At 52.3% G+C, this 15,221-nt stretch overlaps 1 protein-coding gene across 3 annotated transcripts in view; it reads right to left on the reverse strand.

Annotated features, from left to right (window-relative positions):
• LOC140419348 (5'-nucleotidase-like) overlaps positions 1-15,221 on the reverse strand; it is a 198,712-nt gene that overhangs the window by 9,790 nt on the left and 173,701 nt on the right. For 2 of the 3 annotated variants that reach the window (XM_072503236.1, XM_072503223.1), the window contains exon 7: positions 9,611-9,760. The exons of the other annotated variant lie outside the window; for it this stretch is intronic. In XM_072503236.1, the coding sequence (XP_072359337.1) occupies positions 9,611-9,760 (150 nt within the window). The remainder of the gene's footprint in view (positions 1-9,610; positions 9,761-15,221) is intronic. 3 annotated transcript variants of the gene reach the window in all.

Below are 15,221 nucleotides of genomic sequence, written 5' to 3' on the forward strand. Positions count from 1 at the left end.
TTGTCCTCGTTGTACGTGAGGTTCAAGGCTTTGGCGGTCTGGAGGAATTTTTGGAGGTTGGCGTTGTGGTCCTGCTGATCGTGGCCGCAGATGGTTACATTGTCGAGATACGGGAACGTGGCCCGCAACCCATGTTGATCAACCATTCGGTCCATCTCCCGTTGGAAGATCGAGACCCCGTTTGTGACGCCAAAAGGGACCCGTAGGAAATGGTATAATCGCCCGTCTGCCTCGAAGGCTGTGTACTTGCGGTCACTTGGGCGGATGGGAGCTGATGGTAGGCGGACTTGAGGTCCACGGTGGAGAAGACTTTATATTGGGCAATCCGATTGACCATGTCGGATATGCGGGGAGAGGGTACGCGTCTAGTTGTGTGTACCTGTTGATGGTCTGGCTATAGTCAATGACCATCCTTTGTTTCTCCCCTGTCTTCACTACTACCACCTGCGCTCTCCAGGGACTATTGCTGGCCTGGATTATGCCCTCCTTTAGTAGCCGCTGGACTTCGGACCGAATGAAGGTCCGGTCCTGGGCGCTGTACCGTCTGCTCCTAGTGGCGACGGGTTTGCAATCCGGGGTGAGGTTCACAAACAAGGACGGGGGTTGCACTGAGGGTTGCGAGGCCGCAGATAGTGAGTGGGGGTATGGGGCCGCCAAATTTGAATGTAAGGCTCTGTAGATTACAATGGAAATCTAATCCCAGCAAGGTGGGGGCACAGAGTTGGGGGAGGACGTTAAGTTTGTAGTTTTTGAACTCCCTCCCCTGCACCGTAAGGGTAACTATGCAGAATCCCTGGATCTGTACGGAGTGGGATCCTGCAGCTAGGCAAATCTTTTGTGCGCTGGGATAGGTGGTCAAGGAACAGCGTCTTACTGTGTCGGGGTGTATAAAGCTTTCCGTGCTCCCGGAGTCGACTAGGCATGGCGTCCCGTGGCCGTTAATTAGGACCGTTGTCGTCTGGAGTGTCCGGGGTCGAGCCTGATCGAGCGGAATCGAAGCGAGCCGTGGTTGTAGTAGTGGGGTGGGGTCCGTTGTTGCCGTCCAAGATGGCGTCGGGGATGGACAAAATGGCCGCCCCCATACATCGCACGTGGCTGGGGGGTTCACAAGATGGCGGCGGGGGTGGACAAAATGGCCGCTCCCATGCGTCGTACAGGTCTGGGGCGGTCCAAGATGGCGGCGCCCCTCCTCCCCTCGTGGTGGTCGGGACCCAAAATGGCGGCGTCTGCGGGTCGCACATCGGCGCCCCTCCTCCCCTCGTGGTGGTCGGGACCCAAAATGGCGGCGTCTGCGGATCGCACATGGTGTGCTGGGGGGGCTGGGGAGCGCTATGACCGCGAGCGCTAGGACCGCGTGGAGCTCCCTCACCGCGAGCGCTAGGACCGCGAGCGCTAGGACCGCGCGGAGCTCCCTCACCGGGGACAGTGGTGGTCGGGGCCCAAGTCGGCGGCGCCGGCGGGTGAGGCGTGGGGCTGCGAGCGCAAGGACTGCGAGGAGCTCCCTCACCGGGGACAGCGGTAGTCGGGTTCCAAGTAGGTGGCGCCGGCGGGTCAGGCGTGGGACGGGGGTTAGGGTGGCGTTAGGGACGCGAAAAACTCCCTCCTCTCCGTGGAGAGTGTTGGCCGGGACCCAAAGCGGTAGCGCCGGCGGCGGGTCATACATGGGCTGCGGGGAGGGGGGTTGGGGAGCGTAGGCGGCGTGCAGGGCTCCCAGTTCTCCCGGGACCGCGGTGGTCGGGACCTAGAGCGGCTGCGCCTGTGGGTCGTACATGGCGTGCTGGGGGGGTTGGGGTGCATAGACTGTTTGCAGGGCTCTCTGTGCTCCCGGGACGGCGGCGACCTCGCGGGACCGGCACACAACCGCATAACGGCCCTTTTTCCCGCAGCTTTTGCAGATGGCTGCGCGGGCCGGGCAGCGCTGTCGGGGGTGTTTCGCCTGGCCGCAGAAATAATAGCGGGCGCCCCCGGTGCGACTCGGCGCTTGGACTGCGCAAGCCTGTGGGGTGTCCGGTGGGGAGGGGTAGGGGGTTTGCCGCGACGGGTACGTACGGGGCCCAATGGCCTGCCGCGCGGTCGGGGCCGTAGGCGCGGGTATTACGCGCGGCCACGTCTAGGGAGGCTGCTAGGGCCCGTGCCTCTGAGAGTCCTAGCGACTCTTTTTCTAGAAGTCTTTGGCGGATTTGGGAGGATTGCATACCTGCCACAAAAGCAACGCGCATTAACATGTCCGTGTGCTCGTTTGCGTTCACCGACGGGCAGCTGCAGGCTCGTCCCAAAATCAGCAGCGCGGCGTAGAACTCGTCCATTGATTCTCCGGGAGCTTGCCGTCTCGTCGCGAGCTGGTAGCGAGCGTAGATTTGGTTAACTGGGCGGACATAGAGACTTTTCAGTGCTGCGAACGCCGTCTGGAAATCGTCGGTGTCTTCAATGAGGGTGAAAATCTCCGTGCTCACCCTCGAGTGCAGGACCTGCAGTTTTTGTTCGTCTGAGACTCGGCCTGTGGTCGATGTGATGTAGGCCTCGAAGCAAGTCTGCCAGTGTTTGAAGGCTGCTGCCGCATTCACTGCGTGGGGGCTGATCCTCAGGCATTCTGGAATGATCCTGAGCTCCATAGTCCTTTTTTTTTAGGCACGCTTAATAAATTGTAGCGCACAAAGACTCCATGAGACGAATAGAGTGAAGTCGATGAGGCTTTATTAAGCGTGTCTGTTCCCCAGCAGCTCGATAGTAAACTGGCCTGCGGGGGAAGACTCCGGCTTCTTATACTCCGCCTTCAGGGCGGAGCTTAAGGTCAACGGCCAACCAGGACCCGGGATCTGTCAGCCAATGCCATTAGGGTTTCCAGTCCCACATGACCCCCAATACATACTACCACAGTCAGGCATTTTGGAATAGCTAGATCAGCATTCCTTACAAAGGGCTCTGGTGCATTGAAGTGGCTAGGACAGCTTTTCTTACATTGTACCGAATAGTTGACCAGTTTTCCCATCATGCCTTACTTAATTCGTACAACGTCACATTACCCTGAAGCCTCTGCTGGAAAACGTACCATTCAAAGCTCTCATTCACCTCAATGTCGCAGTAGCTGTCAAACTTCAGCAGGACTGTTTTGAATTTTGTTTTGTCTTCGCCATCAGCGAACGTGAGAGAGTTGTAGATGTGGATGGCGTGGTCCCCCGCGGCATCCTGGCATCCGATGCTGCTTCGAGGTCGGAAGCCTCGATGTACAAGAGGAACTTTTGCTTGAAGAGCTTCCAATTTGCGCCGAGGTTGCCGGAGATGCGGAGCTGTGGAGGAGGCTGGATGTTTTCCATGTCACCAGATGGCTGCTTGCCGGTCAATGCTGATTCACTCGAGGTAGGTCCGTCAATTTTCAGTATCACTCCGTGGTACCATGATGCAGCGATGCGAGTAACAGACCTCTAACACTGTAGAAGATCCAACACGGTTTTATTGAACGATAGAACTAACATACATATTTAACTGTGGGTCGACACTATACTGAACTGACTGGAGACATTGTACTAGCCTGACCAGACTCACTAGCTACCGCATGGTGTTTGCATTGTGCTAGCTCATGGACTCTGACTGTCTCAGTGGCTGGGTCCCGAGAGAACAGGAAACCTAGTGACCTCTGGCTTTATAGTGGTGGTGTCCTGTCTGGTGATTGGCTGCACTGTGCAGTGTGCTTCCTGTGTGTCAATCACTGCCTGTCTGCACTTCATTATATACATGCGTGGATATTATGACAGAAGGTGGAGCTGTCATGTATGAACAGCAGTCTGACGTCGGTGTCCTTGTTGTCGAGGTGTTCGAATGTTGATTGTAAAGCCAGGGAGATAGCATCTGCTGTGGACCGGTTGCGACATTGGAGAACTGCAATGGATCAAGGCCGCCTGGGAGGCTGGCATTGTCCGTCTCATGACTAGCTTCATGATAACAGATGTCAGGGCCACCGGTTGGTAGTCGTTGAGGCACGCTACCTTGTACATCTTTGGTAATGCTATTATGGTGGTCTTGTTGAAGAAGATGGGGACCTCGGAGCGGTGTTGAAGATGAAGATTTATGGGCAGCACGGTAGCATTGTGGATAGCACAATTGCTTCACAGCTCCAGGGTCCCAGGTTCGATTCCGGCTTGGGTCACTGTCTGTGCGGAGTCTGCACGTCCTCCCCGTGTGTGCGTGGGTTTCCTCCGGGTGCTCCGGTTTCCACCCACAGTCCAAAGATGTGCAGGCTAGGTGGATTGGCCGTGATAAATTGCCCTTAGTGTCCAAAATTGCCCTTGGTGTTGGGTGGGGTTGCTGGGTTGTGGGGATGGAGTGGAGGTGTTGACCTTGGGTAGGGTGCTCTTTCCAGGAGCCGGTGCAGACTCGATGGGCCGAATGGCCTCCTTCTGCACTGTAAATTCTATGATAAAATGTCTGCGAATACACTCGCCAGCTGGTCTGCTGAGTGATAGCCCAGGGACTCCGTCGGGGCCCGTCGCTTTCTGCAGCTACGCTTTCAAGAAGGCAGCTCTTACCTCTGAGGCTGTAATAGTGGGTTTGGGTGTTTCCAGGGTTATTTGGGCGGGTGGCCCTGATGTATTGGCTGACTGTTCAAAACGGGCATAGAACTTGTTCAGTTCATCAGGGAGGAATGCTCCAGCACCAGAGAGTCCGCCTCCATTTTCAGACCAGCATCTCCTTGTTTGTGCTGGACAGAAACACCTATTATCAGCCTGACAGGATGGAATTTGACTGTGTTGAAGTGCTGGCGTGGGGGACTGAGGAATTGTTTAGATTCCTATGTAGGCAACTGATGCCAAATGAGAGCCTCTGCTGGCTCTCCTCTCTTCTCACTCCTATTGCAAGCTAAAAGGAGACTGGATGCTTCATCAAAAGAGCCTGGGGAGATCAGCTCGATAACAATAGGTCAGAACTGCCCAGAAAATAGTCCAGTTGTGGTCCAGTCAGGATTTTATTAATCAAAGGCATGGTTTCTACTCCTGTGCATGCCAGGCCTCGATAGGTCAACATTCCATTCGCCTTGTTGATTATTTTCCGTACCTGCTCATGACATTTTAATGATCTGTGTGGTCAACCCTCCTCGATCTGAATCAATATTTGTTTCCTTGGGAATTTCAACACATTGACCTCTTTCTCAACTGTAAATACTGAGGCAAAGTAATGATACAGAATGTACCCAAACTCCTTATTTTCATTGACAACATCACCATTATCAGCTTTCAAGGAGCTCACATTGCTCCTGATCTCGTTTCATCTGAATATAATTGTAAAACATTTTTTCTGTTGAATTTGTGACCTCTTTCCAGTCCTTCTTTATGCTCCCTCTTTGTAACGCTTGCTGCGTTTTAGTCACTCCCGATGTTCATTGCACCTTTCTTATTTGACAGGATCGGTGCTAGTTTTTTATTTTTCTGCTTTTTCCTTTAATTTATGTTGTCGCTTATCTCTTCAATTGCCCATGGCTATGTTTTTTTTAACAAGTAGAGTTAATGCCTCTTGGGGATACAAACTGATCCTGTCAAATTATTTTTTCAACAACTCCCAATCTGACATCTCAATCATTAACAAATTTGTCCAGTTTAAGGTGGACAGTCTCTGTCTCAACATATTAAAATCAGCCTTTACTTAAATCTAGAATCTTAGTGACTGACTCACATTTCTCCCTTTCAAACACTATTTCAAACACAGTCATAGTCTGGTCACCATTAGATAAATGCTTACTCATTGTTAGGCTGCAAATCAACGTTCCTTCTCATCTTTTTCAATGTACACAGGCCATTTCCATATGTGGGCAGGCCCGTCAAAATGTTTAATGTTAAACATGGCTACGTAGCTAACAGGACAAATTGTGGTTAATTTGTGGGGAGGCAGTGGCAGCAGCACATTGCCACTGGACTCGTAATCCATAGACCCAAGATCTGGGGACCTGGATTTGAATCCCACCATAGTCGATAAACCTCCGGAATTGAAAGTCTAAGAGTGACCATAAAATCATTGTCCAATGTCGTAAAAACCCTTCAGGTTCATTGATGTTCTTTTGGGAAGGAAATCTGCCGCCCTTAAATGGTCTGGCCTACATGTTACTCCAGATCCATAGCAATATGGCTGACTCTTAAATGCCCTCTAAATAGACTCTTATTTATTAATTAAATAAACAAACAAATAAATAAATAAATTTCCTGTTTGGGACTCACACAAGAAATTAATTACCTTTCTGTCATTCGTTTGTTTGATTATTCCAGTCTCCTTGTAATGAAATGAAAATCGCTTATTGTCACAAGTAGGCTTCAATGAAGTTACTGTGAAAATCCCCTAGTCGCCACATTCCGGCGCCTGTTCGGGGAGGCTGGTACGGGAATTGAACCGTGCCGCTGGCCTGCTTGGTAAGCCAGCGATTTAGCCCAGTGTGCTAAACCAGCCCCTTATAAATTAAAATCCGGCATTGAAACTATTCTGCCTTTGCTACATGTTTTCACAATCTCTGCATTTATACAATCTCCCAATTCACCGCTGTCATCAGGCAATTTATGAACAATTCCCAGTCCAGCTTTAAGTCATTTTCAATTTCTTAATTCGATCCCTAAAGTCTGTAGTGTCTGTTTAGCTCTTCATCACCAATGAAGTGATTTCATCCTTAATTACGAGAGTTACTCTTCCCTACTGACTTGTAACCTGACGACAGCCTTGTCTTGGTGATGATTATCATGTCAGAAGCTGCAAGTTGAATTTAGAATTTGTCGTTGCAATTCATTTAGTTTGTTCATCATCACTCAATCCATTTGAGCAAAGAGCATTTGTTTGTGCTACACACCCTAACCTGTCCTTCTGTTTTAATGTTTTATTCCTGCTTTTATTTCCATCTCCTGGCTGAATTATTTTCTTTACTCTTTCACAGGAAGTGGGCATCTATGACTAGGCCATCGTTTGTGTTGCCCATCCCTAATTGCTCTTGAGTAGGTGGTGTTGAGCTGTTTCTGGAACTGTCGCAGTCCATCTGGTGGAGGTACACCCACAGTGCTATTAAGGATTTTGAAGCAGTGACGGTGAAGGAATGGCGGCGATATGGCTCTAAGTCAGGATTGTGCAAGATTTGGAGGGAATCTTCCAGGTGGTGGTGTTCCCATGTATCTGCTGCCTTCTGGGTGGTAGAGCTCATGGGTTTGGAGTCATTGCAGTGAATCTTGTAGATGGTACACACTGCTGCTCCTGTGCGTTGGGGGTGGAGGGAGTAGATGTTGAAAATGGTAGATGGTGTGCCAATCCAGTGGTCTGCTTTGTCCTGCATGGTGTTGAGCTTCTTGAGTGTTGGAGCTGCGCTCATCCAAAGTGGGGATTATTCCATCACACTTCTGACTTGTGCCTTGAAGATCGCGGACAGTCATTGAGGAGTCAGGTGAATTATTCCCGGCAGAATTCCCAGCCTCTGACCTGTTCTTGTTGCCACAATTTTTATATGGCTGGCCCAGTTGGGTTTCTGGTCAATGGTAACCCCCAGAATGTTGATAGTGGGGGATTAATCAATGACAATGCATTGAATGTCAAGGGTTTAAATATATAGAAAATGTTGGAAAAACTGAGCAGGTTTGGCAGCATCTGTGGAGTCAACGGCTGGATGGACCTGTGAGGCCTCAACCGGGCGCCATTTAGCACTGGATTCCACAATTGTGGACAAGGCGTGATGGTACCCCGGTGGATCTTGCAAGCCTTTAGCATAGTACCCTGACACTCCCCCTCACATCTTGGCATTGCTAGCCTGGCACCCTGGCTGAATTGCACCCAACATTTCAAGTCCATGTGATTCTTCTTCAGAGCTGGGCAGAGCAGAATATCAAGGGAAAATGTATAAATTATTTTTTGTTGGAGATGGTCATTGCCTGGCACTTGTGTGTCGTGAATGTTACTTGCCCACTCATCACACCAAGCCTGGATATTGCCCGAGTCTTGTTGAATTTGAACATGGACTGTTTAAGTATCTGAGGAGTTGTGAATGGTGCTGACCATTGTGCGATTATCAGCGAACATCCCTCCTTCTGGCCTTACGCTAGAGGGAAGGTCATTATTTCAAACTTTTAAAATAAATTTAGAGTATCCAATTATTATTTTTACCCAATTAAGGGGCAATGTAGCGTGGCCAATCCACCTACTCTGCACATCTTTGGGTTGTGGGGGTGAGACCCACGCAGACATGGGGAGAATGTGCAAACTCCACACGGACAGTGACCCACGGCCGGGATCGAATCCGAGTCTTCAGCGCTGTGAGGCAGCAGTGCTAACCACTGCACCACAGTGCTGTCCTATCATTATTTTAATTACTTTAATTAATTCCACCTTTTAATTTTCACTTTGGCAGTAGCCCCTAAGGTACAATTTCTAGTAATAGAATTATAGCAACACAGAATGAGGGTGTTATTTTTGTTATTCATTCATGGGACGTGGGAGTGCAGGCTAAGCCAGCATTTATTGCCCAGAAGAATTGCCTTGAAGGGCCGTTAAGAGTCAACTACATTGCTGTGGATCTGGAGTCACATGTAGGCCAGGCCAGGTAAGGATGGCGGATTTCCTTCCCTAAAGGACATTTGTGAACCAGATGTGTTTTTTATAGTCACCATTGAACTTTTGAGACCATGGGCATCATTCTCCGACCCCCCGCCGGGTCAGAGAATGGCCGTAGGCCGCCGTGAATCCCGCCCCCGCCCCCGCCGAAGTCTCCGGTACCGGAGATTGGGCAGGGGCGGGAATCGGGCCGCGCCGGTTGGCGGGACCCCCTGCTGGATTCTCCGGCCCGGATGGGCCGAAGTCCCGCCCAGAAATTGCCTGTCCCGCCGGCGTAAATCAAACCTGGTATTTACCGGCGGGACCAGGCGGCGTGGGCGGGCTCCGGGGTCCTGGGGGGGGGGGGCGCGGGGCGATCTGACCCCGGGGGGTGCCCCCACGGTGGCCTGGCCCGCGATCGGGGCCCACCAATCCGCGGGCGGGCCTGTGCCGTGGGGGCACTCTTTCCCTTCCGCTTCCGCTACGGCCTCCACCATGGCGGAGGCGGAAGAGACTCTCCCCACTGCGCATGCGCGGGAAACTGACAGCGGCCGCGGACGCTCCCGCGCATGCGCCGGGAAACTGTCAGCGGCCGCTGACGCTCCCGCGCATGCGCCGCATTTCCGCGCCAGCTGGCGGGGCAACAAACGCCATTTCCGCCAGCTGGCGGGGCGGAAATCCCTCCGGCGTCGGCCTAGCCCCTCAATGTTGGGGCTAGGCCGCCAAAGATGCGGAGCATTCCGCACCTTTGGGCCGGCGCGATGCCCGTCTGATTGGCGCCGTGTTTGGCGCCAGTCAGCGGACATCGCGCCGTTGGGGGAGAATTTCGCCCCATATTTTTTATTGAATTCTAAGTTGTGTTTTCAGTCAGTTAAAATTGGCTCCACAATTATAAATTTGCACATTTCCTATTTGAACACCAGCTGAGGAGTCTGAATGCTCAGGAGTAGATATAAGTAACAATCAACAGTGTACTGAGAGGTATGAATGATTGCTGAAGTGTATTTTTGATCAGATATCATGTTGCAGCAACAATGACCTTGCAGGATAGTTTTGAATATGATCTTACCAGCTACCTGTAGGAACTCCCCTCTGCCCAGTCCGTATCTCCAGACAGAATGCTCAAATGCTTCTCTTAAAGTTGAACCATAGACTTTTAGCAGATCAATGGTATTTCCAAATGGTAAAACAGTTAATACGTTTTCTACTCGTATTGTTCCTGTGTGCAGGGAAATAAAGGTAGACATTTGTAAAGGCCCCGAAGAATCCAGCACGAGTTTTAAGGATACAAAATAATAAAGTTTATTTACTATAACAATATATACATAGTCGTAGCAGTAACTTCCCTTGCTACCTTCTCCTTCCTCTTGGTTCCTGGACTGGCCAGCTTATTTATAGTAGGAGTTTCTCCGCCCCCCTCATTGGGGAAGTTCATACTCCCATAGGATTGTGGGATAATCATTAGTCCCCAGCCAATCGTCAGTAGGCAGGTTATAACATCCCTCCCCCCCAAAGTCCAAGGAATCCACCGTAGGCCCTGGCGAAGGAAGGCGTCGAACTTGTTTGGCCGCAGGCCGGACGCCATTTGCACGCGGCGCTGGATCAGGCGGCGTATAACGAGACGGAGACCGGCGCTTCCGTGATGAACGGCGCGGTTGTACATCCACGGCCTGTGGACCCGAGGATTCCCCCTCTGATTCATCCTGTGTCTCCATCTCGGAGTCAGAGTCTGCTGCCTCCGTCATGTCAGCGTCTCTGTCCCCATTCGGTCCCGTCATGACCTGCGCAGGCTTTGAGTGAGGCACCAGTGGAAGATTTGGAGGACTACCTTCCCTTGTTTCTGGTCTTTGCCGCTGTTGAACTGAGCTCCGGGGGAGGGGAATCTTTTGCGGGGATGATCTTCTGGACCGGACGTGGTCTACATGTTTTCGCTGGAGACGACCCTGGGCTTGCACTTGGTACGATATAGGGCCCGTTTGGCGAAAGATTACCCCAGGAACCCATTGGGCACCACCAGCAAAATTCCGCACGAATACTGGGTCACCGGGCGCAAACTGCCGAATCGGACGATGCTGAGACAATCCCGGTCCCTGCCGGTCTTGTGTGCGGCGTACTTTTGCGCCAATGTCCGGGAAGACCATACTAAGGCGGGTGCGAAGTCTCCGGCCCATTAGGAGTTCTGCGGGAGCTACCCCAGTCACTGTATGGGGGGTGGTCCTGTACGTAAACAAAAACCGAGCCAGTCTCGTGTCCATTGATCCGGAAGACTGCTTCTTTAGGCCTCTTTTGAATGTTTGCACTGCACGCTCTGCCAACCCATTTGAAGCCGGGTGGTAAGGGGCAGTGCGGATATGGCGGATGCCGTTCATCTTTGTAAACCTAGCAAACTCCTCACTCGTGAATGGAGTGCCATTATCCGTGACCAGCACCTCGGGGAGGCCATGCGTGCTAAATGATAAACGCATTTTTTCAATTGTTGCGCAGGACGTTGTCCCCTGCATCTTATGCACCTCCAGCCATTTGGACTGGGCGTCAATTAGTAGGAGGAACATGGATCCCTGAAAAGGGCCTGCGAAATCTGCATGTAAGCGTGCCCAAGGCCGCCCTGGCCATTCCCAGTGATGTAGGGGCGCGGCCGGCGGAAGCTTCTGATGCTCCTGGCAAATGGAGCAGTTTTGGGCCACCTTCTCAATGTCGGTGTCGAGGCCTGGCCACCAGACATAACTCCGGGCCAACATTTTCATCTTGGTCACGCCCGGATGCCCATTGTGCAAGTCTGATAATATCAGCTCCTGGCCTTTTTCCGGGACAATCAAACGCGTCCCCCACAAGAGGATGCCGTCTTCCACGCTGAACTCTGACAGCGTGGAGGAAAGTGCCCGTAACTCGCCTGGGAGCTGTCTATGCTGCCCACCATACAGGACTATGTGCCGAACCTTTGACAGGACTGGCTCCGTCTGGGTCCACTCACGGATCTGTGATGCTGTGACAGGCAAGGTGTCCATAAAATTTAGGGTTGCGACCACCTCACCGGTCGTGGGGGTCGACATGGGGTCGGTCGATAAAGGCAATCGGCTCAGTGCGTCGGCATTTGCTATCTGCGTACCTGGTTTGTGCTCCAGAGAATACTCATATGCAGCAAGCAACAAAGCCCAGCGCTGGATCCGTGCAGAAGCAATGGGCGGTATCGGCTTATCCTCTCTGAAGAGTCCCAGCAGGGGCTTATGATCAGTCACGATAGTGAAATGGCGGCCGTACACATACTGGTGGAAGTGTTTCATCGCGAAAACCACTGCCAGGCCCTCCTTCTCGATCTGCGCGTACTTCTTCTCCGCTGCAGTCAATGTGCGGGAGGCGAAAGCTATCGGTCGCTCGGCCCCGTTCTCCATCTTGTGGGACAGGACAGCCCCAATACCATACAGGGATGCATCACATGTGACGAGCAAAGGTTTTCCCGGATCATAGTGGGTTAGTAACCCAGACGACGACAATTGTTGCTTTACCCGCCGGAAAGCGGTTTCTTGCGGCTGACCCCAAACCCAGGTGTGATTTTTCTTTAGCAGCAGGTGTAAGAGGGCCAGCGTAGTTGCCAGATTGGGGAGGAACTTCCCGTAATAGTTTACGAGACCGAGAAAAGAACGAAGATGCGAAGTGTCAGTCGGGGCGGGGGCATGTTGAATTGCACGCACCTTCTCTGCGACGGGGTGCAGACCCTCGCGGTCCACCCGATAACCTAGGTAGACTACTTCTTTTGCCTGAAATACGCACTTTGTGTGACGTAAACGGACTCCAGCCTCCGAAAGGCGTTTAAGGACAGCCTCCAGATTTTCCAAATGCTCTTGCTCCGACGTCCCTGTAATCAACACATCATCTAGGTAGACAGCCACACGTGGTAAACCTCTCAAAATGCCCTCCATAACACGTTGAAAAATTGCGCAGGCAGAGGATACTCCAAAGGGCAACCGTGTATATTCATACAGGCCCCGGTGTGTGTTAATTGTTACATATGGTCGGGAGGCAGGGTCCAGCTCCAACTGCAGGTAGGCGTGACTCATATCTAATTTTGTGAATGAGAGTCCGCCTGCAAGTTTCGCGTAGAGATCCTCTATGCGAGGCATTGGGTATCGGTCGAGTCGGGAAACTGTATTCACTGTAAGTTTATAGTCGCCACACAAGCGAACTGTGGCATCTGGCTTCATTACTGGCACAATTGGTGCTGCCCAGTCAGCAAAACGGACAGGCCTGATAATACCCAAACTCTCCAAACGAGTGAGCTCCCCTTCTACCTTCTCGAGCAAAGCGTAAGGCACTGGGCGCGCCCGGAAATAGCGCGGTGTGGCTCCTGGTTCAACTTGGATACGGGCTACGGCCCCTTTTATTTTCCCCAGACCAGGCTGGAATACCTCTGGGTATCGTCCTAGCACCTCAGTCAACCCTCCAGAAACTGTTTGGAGGATGTGCTGCCATTGCAACCGCAAATGGCGCAACCAGTCCCGACCCAACAGGCTGGGCCCATGGCCACGCACTACGATAAGTGGGAAACGCCCCTCCTGGCGTCCATAGACAACAGGGGTCATTGTAGTTCCTGCAATGTCCAGTGGTTCCCCCGTGTAGGTGGCCAACCTGGCCTGTGAGTCAGTTAGTGTAAGGGTCTGTATACCCTGCTTGATGCGGTCGAATGTCCTCTGGGCGATCACGGAGACCGCTGCGCCAGTATCCAACTCCATCTCCAGCGGGTGGCCATTGACCCGTACTGTCACCTTAATGGGGGCCACACGGGGAGCTGCCACACAATGCAGCTGCAGGCAGTCGTCCTCCGTCTCCACGTCCTCAGGGGTGGTCACCGCAGGTTCATCCACATGGAAGGTACGGCCTCTGGGCTGGTCCCAGTTTCGGTCGGAACGACGGCGCCTCTGGCTTCCCCAGGACCGCCGACCGCGACGGGGTCGGCGCCTACAAGTCTGACACGGACATGGCTCCTCATCCATTGGCTCTGGAGAAGGCTCCCTTCGGGGAGGAATGTCCGATGGCCACTGGCGTCGGTCTGGTCATTGCCTCGCCCAAGGTACCGCAGGAGTGCGGGGGGACGTTTTTGGGCGGAAAGGGTTTCGCCCCAAGGCATGCACTTCCATTCCCTGTAGCTCCTGTACTCCTCGCTCTGCGCTCTCTCGGGACAAGACTATTTGTATTGCCTGTTGAAAAGTCAATGTTGGCTCCGCTAACAACTTTCTCTGGGTGGCCGCATTGTTAATACCGCAAACCAAACGGTCACGTAACATTTCTGACAAGGTCTCACCATAGTCACAGTATTCCGCAATCCCGCGTAGCCTGGATAAAAAATCAGCAAGGGATTCTCCAGGGGTCCTCTCAGCGGTATTAAACCGGTAACGCTGGACTATCGTGGACGGGGTTGGGTTAAAGTGTTGCCCCACTATATTCACAAGTTCGTCAAACGTTTTGGTGTCCGGCGCAGCTGGGTACGTAAGGCTCCTAATCACCCCAAACGTATGCGGCCCGCAGGCGGTGAGCAATATGACCACCTGGCGCTCGTTTTCAGTGATATTGTTTGCCCGGAAATAGTAACGCATCCGTTGCGTGTACTGGTTCCAGCTTTCCAGCGCAGCATCAAAAACATCCAAACGTCCGTACAGAGGCATGGTATAATAGAAAACAACTTCCAACCTGTATCCAACAAAAATCCAGGGAGGTGGCTTCAGCAGTGTAGACAGCTATTCACTTTTACCTTCGTCGCCAGTTTTGTAAAGGCCCCGAAGAATCCAGCACGAGTTTTAAGGATACAAAATAATAAAGTTTATTTACTATAACAATATATACATAGTCGTAGCAGTAACTTCCCTTGCTACCTTCTCCTTCCTCTTGGTTCCTGGACTGGCCAGCTTATTTATAGTAGGAGTTTCTCCGCCCCCCTCATTGGGGAAGTTCATACTCCCATAGGATTGTGGGATAATCATTAGTCCCCAGCCAATCGTCAGTAGGCAGGTGATAACATAGACCCATGACGTTATTTGATAGGAATGGAACATTTTAGTCACTGATAACCGTTCACTCTGCCCTCATTCTTGGCTTCTTAGATTTCTTCAGTTGAGTTCTTATCCCCCAGACAGGAGAATTTTACATTTTAAATTTGATTCTCCGCCACCCACTGCCAGTAGTGGAGTTCCCGGTGCGGTGAGAATGCAGTCAAATTGACCCTATTAACGGGCTGGGCACCGGATCCTCCAAGCCCGTGTGAATCTCCGATCCTTTGAGCCGGGACTCCCCTGGGCGAGAATTGATGCAGGTATTTCCCAGTGTGACCCTGGCGTGGTGGAACTCATGGTGGGCCAAGGGGGCAAGTCTTGTAGGGATGCCCCCGAAGTCCACTGGAGGGCCACTACACCCAACAATGCGAATCTGTGCCACACAAACCCCTCAGATCCATCTACACCCTCCCCCTAATCAGAACACCGCCACCAGAGTCGCCCCCCCCCCCCCCCCCCCCCCCCCCCCCCCCGATAAGAGAGATTCACGCTGGAAACTCCCCAAATGAAAGCGATCTCAGCCTGGAAACGTCCCATGACAGAGACCCCTGTCTGGAAACGTCCCATTACAGAGACCCCTACCTGGAAACGTCCCATCACAGAGATCCCTGCCTGGAAGCCTCCCAATACAGAGAACCC

This window comes from Scyliorhinus torazame, chromosome 1 (genome assembly GCF_047496885.1).
Source record: "Scyliorhinus torazame isolate Kashiwa2021f chromosome 1, sScyTor2.1, whole genome shotgun sequence".
Lineage (NCBI taxonomy): Eukaryota > Metazoa > Chordata > Chondrichthyes > Carcharhiniformes > Scyliorhinidae > Scyliorhinus > Scyliorhinus torazame.